A 17,448-nucleotide genomic window follows, 5' to 3' on the forward strand; every position below is an offset into this window, starting at 1 on the left:
TACCATAAATTGTCGTGCATCTTCAGGTGACTTCTTTTCGTTGCAGACCCCGCAGAACTCGTCAACAGAATCTAGATGTAATATTAAGTTAAATTAGCACATCTTAATAGTAAAATAAAATAGAAATTACACTTATCTGATGTTTCAATTACATGTTTTTAACTTTATAAAACTGACGATTTTTTTATCGTATCTATAGAAGCAAGGAAATTATGAATATTACAATTTAAAAAAAATTCCATCTTTAACCACATATTAAGGAATTCTATGATGGCAGATAATGTGCATGTTGAAATGCATACCAAGTAATACATGTAAAGAGATAAGCATGCCTGTTGTTACATTAACGGATTCATTGCTACAAGTCTATTCAACCTTTTTTTAAAAAAGTGGCTCATTATGATGGCAGCTGGATCACCACCCCCGTGCCGGCGGTGTTGATCCTCCCACCATCACAATGTGATTCACCCACCGTAAAATTAGGATGGCGGTGGGAATCACATTGTTTACGCGACGGGTCTTGCAAGTCGGTCCTTCTCAGTCTGACTTGTGTAACCCGGAAAATGGTCTTCATTGCTACGGTGCTGTACACGCACCGCCCTAGTGATTAGGATGAGCCCGTCAATATGTCTTTTTGCGGCGGATATCCAGCCTCAAAAGAGACAGACTGATAATCTTTTTTGGTGCACGTTTATTAAGCACTCTGTGTGGGCGCACTGTGCCTTTGGGGTGTACGGGAACACTCCAAAATTTTCCATGCACAAGGTGGCATGCACCACCTTGTGCCTGACACGTTGTACGTTTAAAATGCACATAAGGGCCTTTTAACATTGCGGAATGTGCTGTAGCCAGCAGCACCGTCCGCAATGCTAAATGGCCAGTATGCACCCGCCATAATGGCGGGTGCATCCTAATTGGGCTGTTGGGACTGCCAAACATCTGGCTGGCGGTTCCATCACCATTATGATGGCGGGCGGACTGATGTCCGACTACCATCTAAATCAGCCCCTAAGTACGGATCATATAGGTAATATTCAATAATTAAAATAAAAATATATATTATAAATTCGAAACTTGACTGCAAACAATACATACTTCTTTGACGGTGTAAGAATTTTTCATAAATCTTTTTAATGGCAAGACAAATGACATTTTTTAACATACTCAAACATCATTTCCATTAAATTTTAATTTTCAATACTATTCACACTATTTATATATTTTTTTTAAAAAATATAAAAAAAATAATAATAATTAGCAATGGAATAAAAACATTCAGTTGCCACAAAGGCATTATCTATAACCAAAAAAGAAACATAACATTTTAAACTCCAACCTGATGACTCCATTAGATAAAGCGCAATCTTGAATCTTAACTCATCCATAATTTTAGGATTTTGTGTAATGTCTGTTAGCGACTGCTGTCTGAGGTAGTGATCTGCAAACTAAAAAAACATTGGAAATTCTTACTTTCCTTAATTAATTGTAGAGTAAACTGTCTATGTTATTAAAATGATCACGTTTAAGTTTATTGTTCGTAAAAACAAATATTGTGTTAATAGGATGTCATTTGGAAAGCCAATCAACATCTCATTTCCGTTATTCGGGACCACATCAGAGGTCTCCATCCAACCACATTATTACACTACTATTGGTTTGGTTGATACCCAAGCTGGAATCCCAACCTGCTTCCAATGGGCTATTTGACATAGTCTGTGCCGCGCTCAGCAATGTAATCCCTGAAAGGCAGCCGATACAGCCTCGCATCCACTTTTAAGGCACTTTTTTGTTTTTGGCCAGCCCTTTCACAACGGCCAAACACCAATTAAAAGGCTGGTGAAAAATGACTTTGGTAACCACTAACAGGGCCGCATACTCCCCTTGTCCTCCACATTGTGTAGTTGCGGGCACATGTAGTGCCTCATCAAATACAAGCCACATGTGGCTGCCACCTCAAGAAGCCTGCAAGACTGTGCAGTGATCATTAAACTATGCATTTTTTTAATGTGGCTTGTGCTGCGAAGATCAGCATAAGGTGCAATTGAAAAAATTCAGGATCAAACAGCAAACTCAGATATCAGATTGTAAGTTGGAAAATATGAACTCGGACTCTTTGTTGGCAGTTCTGCTTACGCAATGATGAAGGTTGTATGCGATTCAAACCGACAACGTAATCGGGATCAATGTGTCTTTAAGTGTTTTAACATGACGCTGGCTTTTTATCATCAGTGAACTCTCCCTCTCCTGCAAATTATTTCAGAAAAAGCCCTTGTGACTATTTTATAAAATTGTTTTCAAAAATTAAAAAAATCAATGCAATAATTTATTATCGTATTTACAATTATCCACTATTACATTTGATAACACCAATTAAGGTTCATAATATCTTGAAAATTCGTTACCATCATGCAAAATACACCGCAATTGAAGACGTCTTTTTGCTTTATGGTACATTGTACCACCAATTCCCATAGATGGTAGTCTGGACGCTTCACAGCCTGTAGGAAAGTGCTTTTGAGACATATGAATTAAGATGTTACAAATGTACTGATTTTCCATCTGAAGTAATCTTTAAAAAACAATAATACAACATTGTCCCCAATAATGTTACAATGGAAAAACAACATTAAATCATTATTTATTATTTACCCGAAATCTTACAAATACAAAATAGGTAATGCAAATATTTTTTTGGAAAGGGTACCTCCAATTAGACAATAACTTTTTGTAAGTATGAAGATTTGTTGTCAATGAGTCACAGAGTAAAATTTCTTTGTAAGAGGTTTCAATACCTGGGGGAAATTAAGTAAAAGTTGTTGTAAAAACATCCTCAGCAAGACAAACGCAATAACTAAATGTTATTTTTACTTTAAAAGATCTGTTCGTATCAATATAGGTATAGAAAATTCTAGTAAATTCAATTCTATAGAAATAATTAAATATACACTGATATGAATTGTAAAACTAACACAAGTACTAACAACATTTTTCACAATAGTCCTTATGCCTCATTATGAAATTAGAATGTAATGTTTCCTTTTAGAATGTTTACTATTCCTTATTATAGTATGTTTATAGGGGTGTAAGGTCATGCCACATGGTAAAACCCAGTACTAACGACAATAAAAAATTTTTGTATGAATAATATTAAAATCCACCCTTTGAAAAATGGCTTTGTATACTGTTCTCACTTATGTAAGTGTAGCATCGTGCACAAATCCAGAGAACACGTTTGGTGATTCCAGTTTTCAAAAACAACCGTAAAAAGCTCTATAAGTGGTAGATTTCCAGAACAGCTTTCATGCTTAGTCCAGAAGGACTATAAAGCACTTTTGTTCACAGTGCAAAATGGTATGGTATAGGTTAAGTGACAAAAAAAATCACACAGAGGGGCCAATTCATATTCCGTCCACAAAACGTACCGACTGACACTGACCCGGATCAGACACAAACCTACATGGACCGGCTCAGTATGACCCGTGCAGTACAATGCAACGCGTGTGAATTACAAACGTCATGTACGGAATACAAGCCGTACACCCGAGCCGTAGGGATAACAATGATCTGGCTGGAAAACCAATGCAAGTTGCACCAACCGACACAATCCTGGAATGAACCTGACCTACACTTAACCGCGATGTCCGATCCGCGCAGTACGATGCAATGTGTGTAAACCCAGATCGACTCGCACGAAGTCCAAGCAGCATAACCGACACGCACAGAAAACTGGGAACACAAGTAATAGAGATCTCCGCAACCGACACATATGAAACACAGAAGAAAGTCTGCGTGAACGAGGCGGAGAAGCCCACACGAGTGAACATCAGAGTCCAGATTGCGGGTACGTGTCATTTGTTTGTGTGGTAGGTGTCTGACTTACCGCCATTGGCGTCGGTTCATGATCCGGTCATAGATGTAGAGTACTTCTTTGACCTGTGCGATGGGATTCATGATGTGTTTGTGTTGTACACGCTGCTTGTTGCTCCGTCTCATACCCGTTGCAAGCTGGTGCGTCTCATAGCCGTGTATTGAGTTGTGAATAGAATCGTAGCTGATATGCTTCTTTTCTGGATACTGTGACGTGCCGTTTTTAAAAAGGCATAGAACAAAAATGAATGACTTAAAATGATAAGACTGGATAAGAAAATGAAGGAGACCGGTGGAACCCAAAGCTGATAGAAAGTTAAGAGGTACCTGCAAGCAAAGGTTACAGAGTCTAAGACACTCAAAAGTGAACATGAGGCACTGAAGACGAATGTCCACCAATGTCAGAATGCAGGAGATGTTGATGGTGTCCTTTAAGTAGCAGCTGTGTGGACCAGGAGACGCCTTAGAGGACCAGGAGCCGGATACGAGCTGTCCCAATCTCTGATGTTGAGCACAAAGGGGTCACTGTGCGACAGGAACACAAACATGCCTTTCCAGTTGAAAACAATGAGGTTAACAAAAAAGAAGGAAGCAGTGTCAAGAACAGCAAGGTCAAAGGGACTCAGCGCATGCATGTGAGTCGGAGGAGGCAACATGGAAGTGTTGGAGCCCACAGGTGCGAAACCTGACCCTTGATACAAGTCACGGACCTAATGAACACGAGTAGCACGAGGACCTCTAGCCAAGAGATGCAGGCACACGTATTGCAGATAATGTGATGGAGTCGGAGATCTTGGCAGAAGAGGATGCTGGAGTTAGGAACTTATTTGAGCCTGAAGATCTATGGAGGAGAGAGCCAAGAAGCCTATGCAAGTTCACTCATTGGACAGGGGTTCTGTTAAAGGCTTTCCAATGGGTGAAACTGGCCGCAAAGTTATGGTCAAGACTGCGCATGCCTCGATAGTGATGCTGAACTATAAACTGTGTTACTCAGCATGTCGGAGTGCATGGGAGCCCACAATTGGCAAAATTTGCAGCAGCGTTAATGTTTTGGGAGATGCAGTGAAGTGACTCCTTCACTCCAAGGGATATTCCTTCGGGTGTCTTTGATAATCACAGGCATGTTGAATAACCTGTATAGAGCACAGACACAGACTTTGCAGAAAACAGACAAGCAAGATGACGATACCAGGAGCAGCAGGAATCTCCCCTCTTCTATTTTGTATTCCTTAAGTGATGTCCAACGAAGTTCAGAGTGTACAGATGCTCGAACTTGAAATAGTATGTGATTTGAATCTTGCCCATGAAGATTCTAGGGACCCACCCACCAATAAGTCTTTAAGTACCGCCGATAAATGGTTGTGATAAAGACAGTGTCCCTCAAAAAAATAAGCATTTGCAATGCAACGGGTTTCGCCTTTGGGACCATTAACATTTTTAGCAATGCATCATATCATCTTGGGTGCTAAAAAAGAAAGAGCTGTGTATGTATCCGATGTGGTGGAATGGTTATGGGTGGCCACATCGCATGTTGTTGGGAAAGAGGTCACATGCCACAGAAGTGCACAAGTCTTGTGACGATGATGCGACGTTGCTGTAAGTTTGGTTACTGACCACCAGGGCTGTCACAAGGGGAGGAGCCCACCCTCACAAAGCAACATGTTTCAATTATGAAAACGAAGATTGACTGCTTTCTTCTTAACGGAGCTAACGCAGCAACACTATGGAGGCCTTTCAATATGGATAAATGCCTGTTGACAGAAAATGATTTGTGCCGCTACTGGTTAGAGCGTGAAATCGTAGGGTATCTCTATGTCACAACAGAGGTGAGTTGCAAATGCCAGGGCAGAATGTGCCCCGGCAAGGTGAGGAGGTCTTTTGGCTCAATATAGCTGTGCCCCGAGCTCCGCATTTGTTTTTAAAAGCACTCACATACTATTGTGTATTTCACAGAATTTTTTCATTTTCAAAATGATTTAATGTGAGAAAAGTTGTGCTGTGCAGAGTCATATCTGCATTGATGTGCCGGGCCAACTTTGTTCTCTGCAGGAAACGGCTTTTGTGCCTTATGTTGTGTGTGTGAAGCTGCTCTGGGAACACAAGAAGCTCAAAATGTGAGGAGTATTAGGGGAAGGAGACAGCCGCTCCAGCCGCATGTCTCCTCTAACTTTAGATGCGCAGCTAAAACCGCAGAGCACGCGTAGGCAAAGCATACTACCTCCAAAGCTCAGCGACCTCGTCATCCTTATCGACAAAGGCACGCGCTCGCCCCATGACAAAGCACCCATCCCTCAACTACAGAATACATGTGCAGTGAAAAATCCCACAAGATAATCTCCTTACTAAAACACCCACACAAAGCACTATAAAATATACTAAGCATGCACTCAATCCACCGGATAACACAGTAAACACAAACAACACACATACCCCAAAATACAAAGAACACCCCACCCCACAAAATGTAGTGCAAAGTCACCAACCAATCACAAGACTAACAAGGATTGAAAATGCAATAGAACTTGAATTTTCCATGAGTCCTATTGCATTTTCAATGGAAGTGCCAGCATGAAAGAAGGCACGTACTTGAGTTTGTGGTGGCGAAGGTGGTGGGGGGGGGGGGGGTAGTTGTGCTACAAAAAAATTCAGATTGCGGAAGGGACCAAGGAGAGACAGAGAAGCAAAATGGTTTCAGTAGTAAAGGGGCTGATTTCCTTGGAAGAGGGCAAATGACGCCATGCCAGTCAGGAGGCGGTACTAAGCCACCAATTAGAAAACAAAAAGCATTAATTTTCATTACAGGCAATCAAATTTATGGCTGGAAAGTGGGCGTAGCTTCACCCGGTACACTGTATAAAGCATCTCTCGCAGAGCCAGTGCATGAGGTGCCTAGGCAAAACCTAAAAAGATGGGGTAGACAGTCGGGAAGAAAACTCCCATGTCCTGTGTACAGTTTTACGGCAGAGTGGGAGACAAGGTCACCATGAAGTAGTTGCAAATTGGAGTATGCTGGGAAGGCAACAATTGTGTCGTTTAATTAGTCTCAGTGTTTTTGCCATGCGCCCCCACCCTAACGCAATACAATAAATAATATCAGGTGGTGTTCATACCTCACTGTGACAGGATATGTTCGGTTCTGCCCTACCCTTAAGAAAGCTAGGCTCTACAGCAGGAGGCCAGAAACATGTGTTTGGGCGGCAGATGTTCTAGCTTGCTGTACACGTCTAGAACAAAGGTCCTGGGAGGAGCTTTAACGTGCATGTAAAGATACATCACACAATGTTTACATGTGTGGATTTATGATTCCGACATGTTTGGTAACAAAAAATTACATGGATTGTTAAATACTGTTTTGAGTTGTTCAACCCTAATTGAGGCATGGTCACTCTATATGTCGTAATGACTGATTCACTTGCCACACGGGTGAATAGACTAGATAGGCTGTAGGGGAGTCCGGTTTCATGCAATGGCACCCTCCAATTTCTAATGGAGAACGACTTTAGGATTTGAAGAGCCTGCACTATCGGTAACTTACATTTTTAAAGTGTATTGACTTTATAAATATGGGACCTTATTTATGTTGTAAGTGGTGCTAGCACCAACTTACACATGCTACAATGGCAGGTTTTTTTAAAAACAATTTTATTAGTTTTTTTCTTGTGTGGCATATTACCTGCTTCAGCCCTTTGGAAAATGCTGGTGTACCTATGCCCTGGGTATCTTCTTGCTACAGTATAGTTTTGAATTTCAATGCTAACCCAGTAGCCAATTATGAGTGTACCTAAGTGCTCACTATGTCAAATGTGTTTAAGAAGCACAGAGACTGCGGTTCTGAATTGCTGTAACCTAATAAGAATACATAATAACAACTGCAAACAGTAGGGGAGACCATGAAATCAGATACTACTTTCCTACATGGACTCTATATCGACTGCAAGCCCTCTCGTATTATTCATCTATAATGTTCAAATCTATGTCTTAGAAGTAAAAGAAAACAAAGTTGCACTTACTAAAAGAATCCAATGAGCACTAGTATTTGTAGGACACACAACGGTTTCCATAGTACCTGCACATAATCAAATGTGGGCATGAATAAATTTACGTGTCTCCTGAACAAAAAACTTGAACACTAACATTATTACTAAGGTATAAATGCCTTTTCTATCATCTTTCCAAAATTACATTCTTTTCTTTGAACACAAGCAAATAGTGTTACAGCCTTTAGAAATGTGAAATGTTTACTATTGTGTAAACTTTGTAATTTCGTATTTGTATGCCGCTTGGACACTTTGCAGTAATTCATAGTTATATTGCTAAATCATTACAGCCTCACAGTGTGACAAGTAACATAAGAAATTAAAATAGTTACCCGAAAAACAGATGATCGATATTTGCCCATGAAGATTGAGGACGACACTGTCGCCGAAAGTGCTAAACACTAAGGTTAAAAGAAAAAGACATCAATAAACATATTCTGAATAATGATTTTTGCTTTGTGTTCTTTTTCAAAGTAGATGTAACTATACGTACATTGTGACTTGACAAGCATAACTTCGCAAGGTACACATCTATTACCTAATAAAAAAAGATTAAAACATTAGACATAGTATTTCACTACTGCTTGATTACAACTCCGGCGGTGTGAAGAAAACCATACTGGCTAAAGGTTACCAGTGGTGGCTCAGACACCTCAACACCAGCGGTACAGCCAGCACACTCAGAGGATGCAATATGGTTGGCGGACTCACCGCAGTACACCAAAGCATGTTATGAGTTTCCTATAAAACAACGGGTACATGGAGTTTTTAACTTCATGTACACTGTGTTGTAGAGGAAACCAAGGGCTGCATACAGGGCCGCTTGTACTTACTCCACATGTGGATGCACAAAGGGTGTCAAAACTTGTGCACTTTTGTGTGCATGCACAGTAACTGTTGAACGATATAGAATTTTCAGTCCATGTTTTGCAGGAACATTGTGAGGCATTTCCAAATGTGGTGCATTTTGGAAAATTAATGTGACCTTTTGAAAAGTAACCTCCCTGGAATTACACGATGTTCAACTGGCTACAAATCAACTATAATCTGGCAGGCATGCATGATCGTTGGTGGCTATGGGCAGGGGCGTGCATTAGAGCAACACACCTGACCTTGCAATTCTTAATCAAGCCCTCAGTGTACAAAATAATTTTTTAAATATTCCTATTTTAATGTTTTTCAATTTGTAAAATAGTTTGTATCTAGAACATAAAAAAATTGTAGTTAAAATTGAAATTACACCAAAAAATAAAATTAACTTCTTGATTACAAAATCTAATAGATGTCATTTTTTACAGCTTACCGTACCTATTATTTCGAGGTTTTTACATTTAAAAAACGTATTCTCCATGACTTAAATGTGTTTTTTTGTATGCTGAAGATTAAAGAAAAGACGTATTAGTATTTAAAAAGTATTTTTTTTTAGAGATAAGTCATCAATGAAAAAATTTTCGGGGACAATTAAATGAAAAATATGTTTACTTTTGACAATTCTAGATAAAATCTCAAATCATTTATTGCAACATTAAACAAAAACAACCATTTTTAAACATTTTTTTTAAAAAGAACACAATCTATCCTCTTAATTAGGGTCAATTGCTGTAATTTTATTGCAAACACAGATTCTTAAACACTTGTTGATTTGTGGTTAATTTTGTTTAACAGGATGATAGCTCTTTATTAATAATTTTATGACATGTGCTGTGTATAAATGATATAAAAACCAACCTCATCAACTATCCATTGGGCGGATTTTAGTGAATGGAATGAGGAATCGTGCAATTTTATGTTTGGAACTATTGCTTCCAAACGTCCAATCGCAGGTTTATTCCATACAGCCCAAAGTTTTTCAACGTCAGTAGATACTTTTTTTTTCAAATCTGTGGATACATAAGTGATCAACATAATTATAAAATACTTTACAAGACTCCTGCTTGGTATTCGATATTTTAAAAAAACTATGTAAAAAGTATTTCACTACATATTAAATTTTTCTTTTTTTTTTTAAATGTAGTTATCTTGAGTAAAACTATTTTTAAACATAAAATACATATATATTATTCTGGCATTATTGATGTGTCGTTTTGAAATCCACCAACCCCTGGTTGGAGAATTTAACACAGAAATGGTAGCCTTTGAATGTGACCGCCGAATCACAATGTACACTGTCAGGTTAATATGACTCCTTTCCGACCATACACATAAACAATGCTGTCTCATCCTTCGTGTTTATGATGTTGATTTTGGACACTAAATTCATGTTGGTCTCTCCGACATGAATTTGTTGTTGGAAAGCAAGTTTGGTGTAGGCCAGCAGGGTCAAATTCCACTGTGGCACTCCGCATTTGTCCACAAATACCCTGCACAACGGTGCAGAGATGTTGGAAAACATTCAATTACCATTGAGAGACTAACATGCGGGCAGATTCAGCTCGCAGCACCAAATTACATTAAAAAAATTTACATTTGCAAATGCCCCATTTGCGGGCAGAATCTAATAGCAGTGTTCCATACGCTGACCTGAGGGCTGTTGGTCCAACAACTGCAGCAATGTCAATTTGAGGCAAGTAAAAAAATGTATTAGCTTAAATAATATAATGCACTTTTAAAAACAAAATTGAAGATTGTGAAATCTATTTTATAATTGTAATTTCAATAGAAGTTTAACATAAAAAGATAAACATGAAACAAGATGAGTGGCAAAATTAAAATTATAATGAGGTGGTGTTGCTTAGGACCTTGCCTATGGAGTCTGATGGATGGGGTTGCATCTCCACACATAGTCAATTTCCTAGGAGAGCAATGTCTGAACCTCTGCCGGTCAATGAGAACGCACCTTTGACACTGTGCCCTACACAGGGTGAATAGCGGCGCAGAGGCCACTCAGGGAGCCAGAGACCTGGGCAACCTGACACTGTAGCTGTGTGTGTTGTGTGATGTAACCGGGTTTGCCTGGTATACACAGGTGCCCCCGTGGTTGGAGTAGGTGCTCAACAGAACGAATGTGAGATAGCCGTCAAGGTGCAGCAGTGACTCTTTGGAGGAGGTCGCAGGCTGAATCACTGTAGTAAGGAGTGTCCTGATAGGCACCGTATGGAATTTGAGGGGAGGAACCTCTCCTACGCAACAACATAAAATGAACCAACTACTCCCGTAGGCAAGGATGTAGGGGACAACGTCCAATGGTTTTGGAGATAATTTCAGCTGTACTGGATGCTCAAGAATAATAAACCAGTGCAGTTACATCATCACACTGAGCTGTGAGAGGCGATTCAGACTCCTAAAAAGTATTACCCATCGTCTACCGGTCAGTAGAGAGGCTGAGCTCGATATAGACCAGCCCTGGAGGGAACTACACCGTGTGACGCCAAGACCGGGGCTGAGGACGGAGCTAGCGGCGTAGCCATGGTATGAGCCAAAGACGATGCAGTGTCCGCAGCCAAAGGAGATTTTGAGTCCGAGCCATTGAACTAATGCCGGAGTTGTCAAGATCGAAGCCAACGGCTGCACCGAGGCCGGATCCGTAGTGTTGCCGAGGCGGGATCCAACAGCAGTGCCAAGGCCGGCTCCATAGTGTCGCCAAGACGGGATCCAACAGAGGCTGCGAGGACGGATCTGCGGGGGCACCGAGGCCTGATCCATAGCGGCGCAGAGGCAGGATCCACTGCGGCACAGAGGCCGGATCCACGGTTGCACCAAAGCCAGATCCATGGCCTGAGCCACATTGCCGAGGTCGGAGCCAGCGTCCGTGCCTAGGCCGACGACAACGGTGGTGGAGCCGAGGCCGGAGCAAACAGCTGTGCTGAGGCCATAGCCAATGGACCAGAGGGACCAGATGGGGCAAGTAAACGGACAATGGCTGAGTGAAGTACCTGTACTTTGCCGGATTCGCGTTCAGTCCAGAAAAATGCGGGTAGGCCGCAGGCAACAACGGAGGCCCCAAAGGAGCCGTGAGGGAGCGACCCCCCGCCCCATCTACCGAGACTCGCGACCAGTGAGGGGAGATGAAGAGCCAGGCAGCTTCTTCGAATTTAAATGGCGTTTGGACTTACCTGTCCCAAATTCCAATGAACGATGGTGTGGTCGGTGCCAGCGATACCTCGAACACCTACAGGAGCGGGATCTTGAGTGGCACGGTACAGAGTGCCTGGCTTCCAATAACTTCCGGGAACACTCCCGCAAGTCTTCTGCGCCATGGCCCGACAATCAGGGCACGTCTCGGGTTGATGGCGTGCCCGAAGCAGAAGAGAAACACATTGTGGGGATCCGTCACTGACATGGTCCGACACCATTCCTGGCCATCCATACTGCACCAAAGTTGAAATTTATACCAAAACTAGAAAAAAGTCTTAAAAACAAAGCCATATCGGCGCAAGTCATTTGCTGTGAGGGGAACGGCCAGCGTGTATTCTGTATCGTCGTGACGGGAACGCCTTGGCCCTTACCTCCAAGTGTCATGAGGAGAACAGCCCAACGACCCCATCCAATGCAGTGAGGGGAACGGCCTACTAAGTCCAGAAGCCCCTGCTCGGCCCCGAGTGGCAGCACAACAAGTCCCATCATAATGACGCGCACAGGCAAAGTCCGGGACAAGGGCGGGCCCGTCCTGCACCCGTCAAAGCCAGGAAGATGAAGAGCAGGGCCAGCTCAATTACATTGCTACTGTGCCATCGGAGGGACCCATGTGATTCAAATTAAGGTAATGTGCCGATTTGTGCTGCATACTATTTTTCAGAGTGACACTATGGTTTAAAGACATTCAAGTAGTGATACTTGGGACAGACTTTGCTGTGACACTGTTTTACTTGTCAAACATTATTTCCCATGCTCTTACTCCAACTTACAGCATTTAATTAGCTTATTGCTAGAGTAACCATGGGCAAAAGTAAAGCTATGGAAGGTTTGGGGGGGCAAATGGAGCATCGAGTGGGATGGGTAAGGTTAAAAAGACAAGGAAAACTTCCAAGCACAGCGGTAATAATTGTGTGATCGACAGAATCGAGACCCTAATAACAGAATGTGAAGCGATTCTCGTAGCTGAGTTACCTGTGGCCACTAGCGTCGAGAGAAACCCATTATGAAGTGACCATGAGCAACCCCGTTGCAACAAAATACCGCCTATGTTTCTGAAATCTTTTCTAAGCCGTACTTAACCTAGTAGCGAGACCAAACATACTGTTTTAGCACAGGTGGGAATTGCCTCCACACAGTGCAAGAATAATCAACTGGTCAGAGATCCTGTAATCGATTTAGAGGCTACTGCTATTTTCAGCTAGAACCGGTTTGCGTCGTTGCCCGAGGCCCCTGATCTGCGGGAGTAGCTAGTGCAAAAATCCAAAATCCTAAGCGCTAACACCATCACAGCTTTGTCTAAGCCAGTAGGGACTGGTGCCACAGTACTTGAAGCTCTTCTGCAGATTGTTAATGAGCTTAGGCTAGAAATAGGTGCGATGAGGGTGATGATTGTGGAGTTAGTGGCAGTAGTTAAACTAATAGCTCCAAGTGGCATGTCACACCAGCTGGCTGCTAGTAACACACCTATCCCACACCTCCATAGGGCACACATGAATGCACAAAAAGAACAATCTATTGCACATCATGGCTCTCTCTCCTCTATCAAACCACTTGCTACTCAGGCCATTAAGACACCTCATTGTCAACAGACAGCTCCCTCCCAAATCTCTTTGCTCACTGACCAGGCAGCACATCTGCCTCTACAATGTATTACAAAAAACGCTAGACCACGCATTCACACACCCTCACCCCATCTTCATATTTAGAAACTACATCCCGTTCAGCCTCACCACCAAACTCATGTGGACAGACCATAGATGCATCCACTGCTCCTTCCAGACAACCACCACCCACAGACACCATCACTTGCTCCCACAGAGATACTGGACCAAAAGCAACGAAGACCAGCTGACCTCCTCAAGGAGGAAATCCACAGGACCACCGTTGAAGACGATGACCCAAACACCACCGCAAAACTATGTACAGATAGATCCCCAACAGAGTCAACACCATAGCTCCCCTCAAGCAGAACAACAAGGCACACGCCAAGAATGACAGATTGTTCAGCCCGAACTCCATGAGTCCAGGCACACCGGTTGCCGCATCAAAAAGACATGTCTGAATTCCAAATCCACGGAAGCAGACAACTTCAAATATGACAACACCGCCCACCACCAGCTCATCATAAAAACAACAAATACTGGAATTTAAAACAGAATTCCCACAAACGAACCAAACAACAAAAAACTCGTCCACATCGTCACGGAATTTGACCAACACACCATCGATTTGACCGATATTCCTCCCTCACAAGATCTCTGAAACAAACCCAGCACCTTCTTACACAACAAAACAAGAACATCAACAATAACTTCAACAAATTCGTCAGAAGTTGCCACCAAAAAACTTGTCCATAAAAATATGTGATATTTTAATCATTTTACATGTAGAGGGACCCCGGATGCGGTAGGGAGATCTCACTTTATATTTCATGTTTGTGGATGATGATAAGGGAACCTATGGAAGAAAATTCTTATTCTGGTTATCTTTGTTTGATAAAAATCTTCTAATAAGAGGTGAGTGTAAATATGACAATATGTAAACAACACAACACTGTTGCAACAATCTTCGTTTCAGTTTGAAATGACAATATTTAAGATTCCAATGCTTCTAATGTATGTGGACCCGGGGTCCGTGCTGGCGTGAATATCGCTCAGTGCCGCCAACACCATCACACCCATGCTTCAACACACCATCAACCACTACCTGGAGAAAGCCACCTTCACTGACAAATGGAAACACACCGAGAAAAGCCCCCTCCTGAAGAAGCCCTTGGTGGACCCCACCAAACCTTAACAACCACAGACCCATCTCCCTGATCCCGTTCCCTGCAAAAGTCTTTTATAAAGCAATCAAAAGCAAATTCACCACATTCATAAAAAACCACAACATTCCCGACCCGTTCAAATCCTGCTTCAGAAAAAACAACATCACAGAAATCGCCCTCCATTTAAAAAAAAAAAAAACAACATCTGCATCATCCAGGAATAAAGAGAAACGGTAACCCTCATCCTTCTTGGCCATCTCAAAGGCCTTCGACATGTTATCCTGCAGCACCATAATACACACACTACACGACGCAAGGATAATGGACAAGTCCTATAATAGATTAATAGATCTATCACGCAGAACACAACAAGTAAGTCTTCCACCCTTTCTCTCGGGCCCTACATCTACCACCTGCAGAGTCACCAATGGGTCCAAACTCAGTACGCCACCATCGTCTTAGAATACGGACTCAGCATTGACACATACGCAGACAAGACCCACCTCATCCTCTCCCTATACATCAAAGCCAACGGAGCCAAACAAAAGCCAAACAAAACTTAAAATAAGGCACAAAAATGTTGCAAAATGGATGAAAATAAGATGGCTATAAATCAACACTGACAAAACATAAGTATTCATGATAGGGCCACACCCCGAGGCATGTAACGACACATAGTGGCTCCCCACACTCACTAGCCCACCCACCCACTCTGACCGTGCATTTAAACATGGATTCTTTCGACATCCCAAGATCAAACCAGACTGACAGATCAACATAGTCACATGCTCCTTCTTTCACATGCTCCGCCTTCTACTGAAGACCTTCAATTTGATCTCTATCGAGCACAGAAAAACGGCAACACACACACTCGTCACCAGCAGACTAGACTACAGCAAAGCACTCTATTCCAGAATAAACAAAATGCTCACACGCAAGCTACGAAACATCCACAAAGCCGCCGCTAAACCGGTTCTCAACATACTGCAACACAGCCACATATCACAACACCTGCACACACTCCACTGGCTCTCTATCGAGGCTATAATCACCTTGCATATCCTGACCCAAGCACACAAAGCTCTAAACAACACCAACCCAGCATACCTAAAAAGCTGTCTAAACTTTCACGCCCCACAAAGAACACTAACAGCAGAACAGCTTTCCTATGCCGTGGTTCACCGCACCAGAAAAAACAGATCAGGAGGACGCTGATTCTCCTTCATCACAGCAAGAGCATGGCACAATCTCATGCTCCATAGCACACTGGCAAACTCATTCCACATCTTCGCGAGAAACTTTAAAAACATGTCCATGATGGACTAGCGCCTACACCGTCCCCTGCTTACCCACTCGCTTGAGAAGCCTTACGGGTGAGTAGTCACGATGTAGCCAACCCTGGATTGATTGATTTCATTGTTTGGTATGCCGTCAGGAGGAGGAAGTTTAAGGAAAACAATAGATGGGAAACTGAGAGCTAACTGTATCAGCAAGGCTCCGCATCATATACATTTAATAGATAAATTGCGCATATCTTACCCTATGTAGTGGGAAACATAGCGTGCTTCTTCACGAAGCCAAAATGCATGCTTTGAGAGGTGTAAAAAGTTTACTTTTATCACATGGTGTGTTCCTGCGTCATGATCTCAATATATTGTGCGGCAATTGTGGTTTAACTAAGGGAAATATTGGGCTTGCCGGTCCACCTCAGTCGTCTTGACCATGTCTTGTTGTTGAAGGTGGTGATGGAGGGTTGACGTACAGATAGATTGTTTCGATGTACTGTCATCTTGGTGGCCCAAAGAGACATTGAAGCAGCCGGGAAGGACTCGGCATCTAAATATATCATTAAGTCTCCAAAAAATAGTGGAGTGCTGATCCGTTCGATTGAGAATAGTATATGAGTTAAAAGGCTGTTCAGCTAAATGTGAGATGATAATGATCAGAGGTTTGTGCTTGGAAGAATGAGGAAACAGAAACAACAAGGGAGAAGCTTTCGAGGGTCAATATAATTATTTCATGTTACATGGTCATAGTTGAAGAACAAGAAAAATATATTTGACTGTCTTATATGTAATAACATAAATCTGTATTAAAAGTGAATTTTTGAAAGCATGCTGTTTTTTTTTTTAATTATTAAATTCTAAAATTGCATTGAAAAATTATTACAATAGTAAATATATTAAAACCCACATGCATGTTTGAAAACCAGTACAACATGATTGTCAAGGTTTTATAAACATTTTTAAAACTGAAAATTGCATTATAAATAGATAAAAAAAAAACTCACCCCCGATCAGTACAGTTGCTTCTTTTTCTACAGAAACATCAATCTCCTCTGAAAGTGTTTCCATTGAATGAAATTCTTGATATTCTTGACTGGTCATGCTAGCTGGAAAATATTTTTTTTAACTTTATTAAAGTACTATTAATTATTGTTAATTATTTCCCAAAATGCACGCTTTTCAAAAAAGAATGTTAAATAAGGAGGTGAAGTTTAAGTTAGTAACAACTCATTTTAGAAAAACAACCACTATTCACCAAAACAACCACTGTCCATTTTGATAACAAACATTATTCCAAAATCATTTAATTAACATACATTTGTTCAATAACAATTTTTTTTGAGAATTTTTTTTCACGTTCTGTGTGTTAAATAAGTACCTTAACAACCAAGCGGGTGCACTTTATCAAGGGTGATGT

General features: G+C 41.6%; 2 protein-coding genes across 2 annotated transcripts in view; one reads left to right on the forward strand and one right to left on the reverse strand.

Moving 5' to 3' along the window:
• The window catches only part of LOC146812984 (killer cell lectin-like receptor subfamily B member 1B allele A), an 866,152-nt gene that overhangs the window by 41,934 nt on the left and 806,770 nt on the right, over nucleotides 1-17,448 (forward strand). The window lies entirely within an intron of this gene.
• Nucleotides 1-17,448, reverse strand: part of LOC146812985 (uncharacterized) — a 63,483-nt gene that overhangs the window by 41,140 nt on the left and 4,895 nt on the right. The window contains exons 5-11 of the mRNA XM_085615238.1: nucleotides 17,036-17,137; nucleotides 9,633-9,784; nucleotides 8,237-8,305; nucleotides 6,086-6,162; nucleotides 2,403-2,511; nucleotides 1,337-1,445; nucleotides 4-71 (exon numbers count right to left, since the gene is read on the reverse strand). Coding sequence (XP_085471364.1) covers nucleotides 4-71; nucleotides 1,337-1,445; nucleotides 2,403-2,511; nucleotides 6,086-6,162; nucleotides 8,237-8,305; nucleotides 9,633-9,784; nucleotides 17,036-17,137 — 686 coding nt within the window. The remainder of the gene's footprint in view (nucleotides 1-3; nucleotides 72-1,336; nucleotides 1,446-2,402; nucleotides 2,512-6,085; nucleotides 6,163-8,236; nucleotides 8,306-9,632; nucleotides 9,785-17,035; nucleotides 17,138-17,448) is intronic.

This window comes from Triturus cristatus, chromosome 7, assembly GCF_964204655.1.
Source record: "Triturus cristatus chromosome 7, aTriCri1.1, whole genome shotgun sequence".
Classification (NCBI taxonomy): domain Eukaryota; kingdom Metazoa; phylum Chordata; class Amphibia; order Caudata; family Salamandridae; genus Triturus; species Triturus cristatus.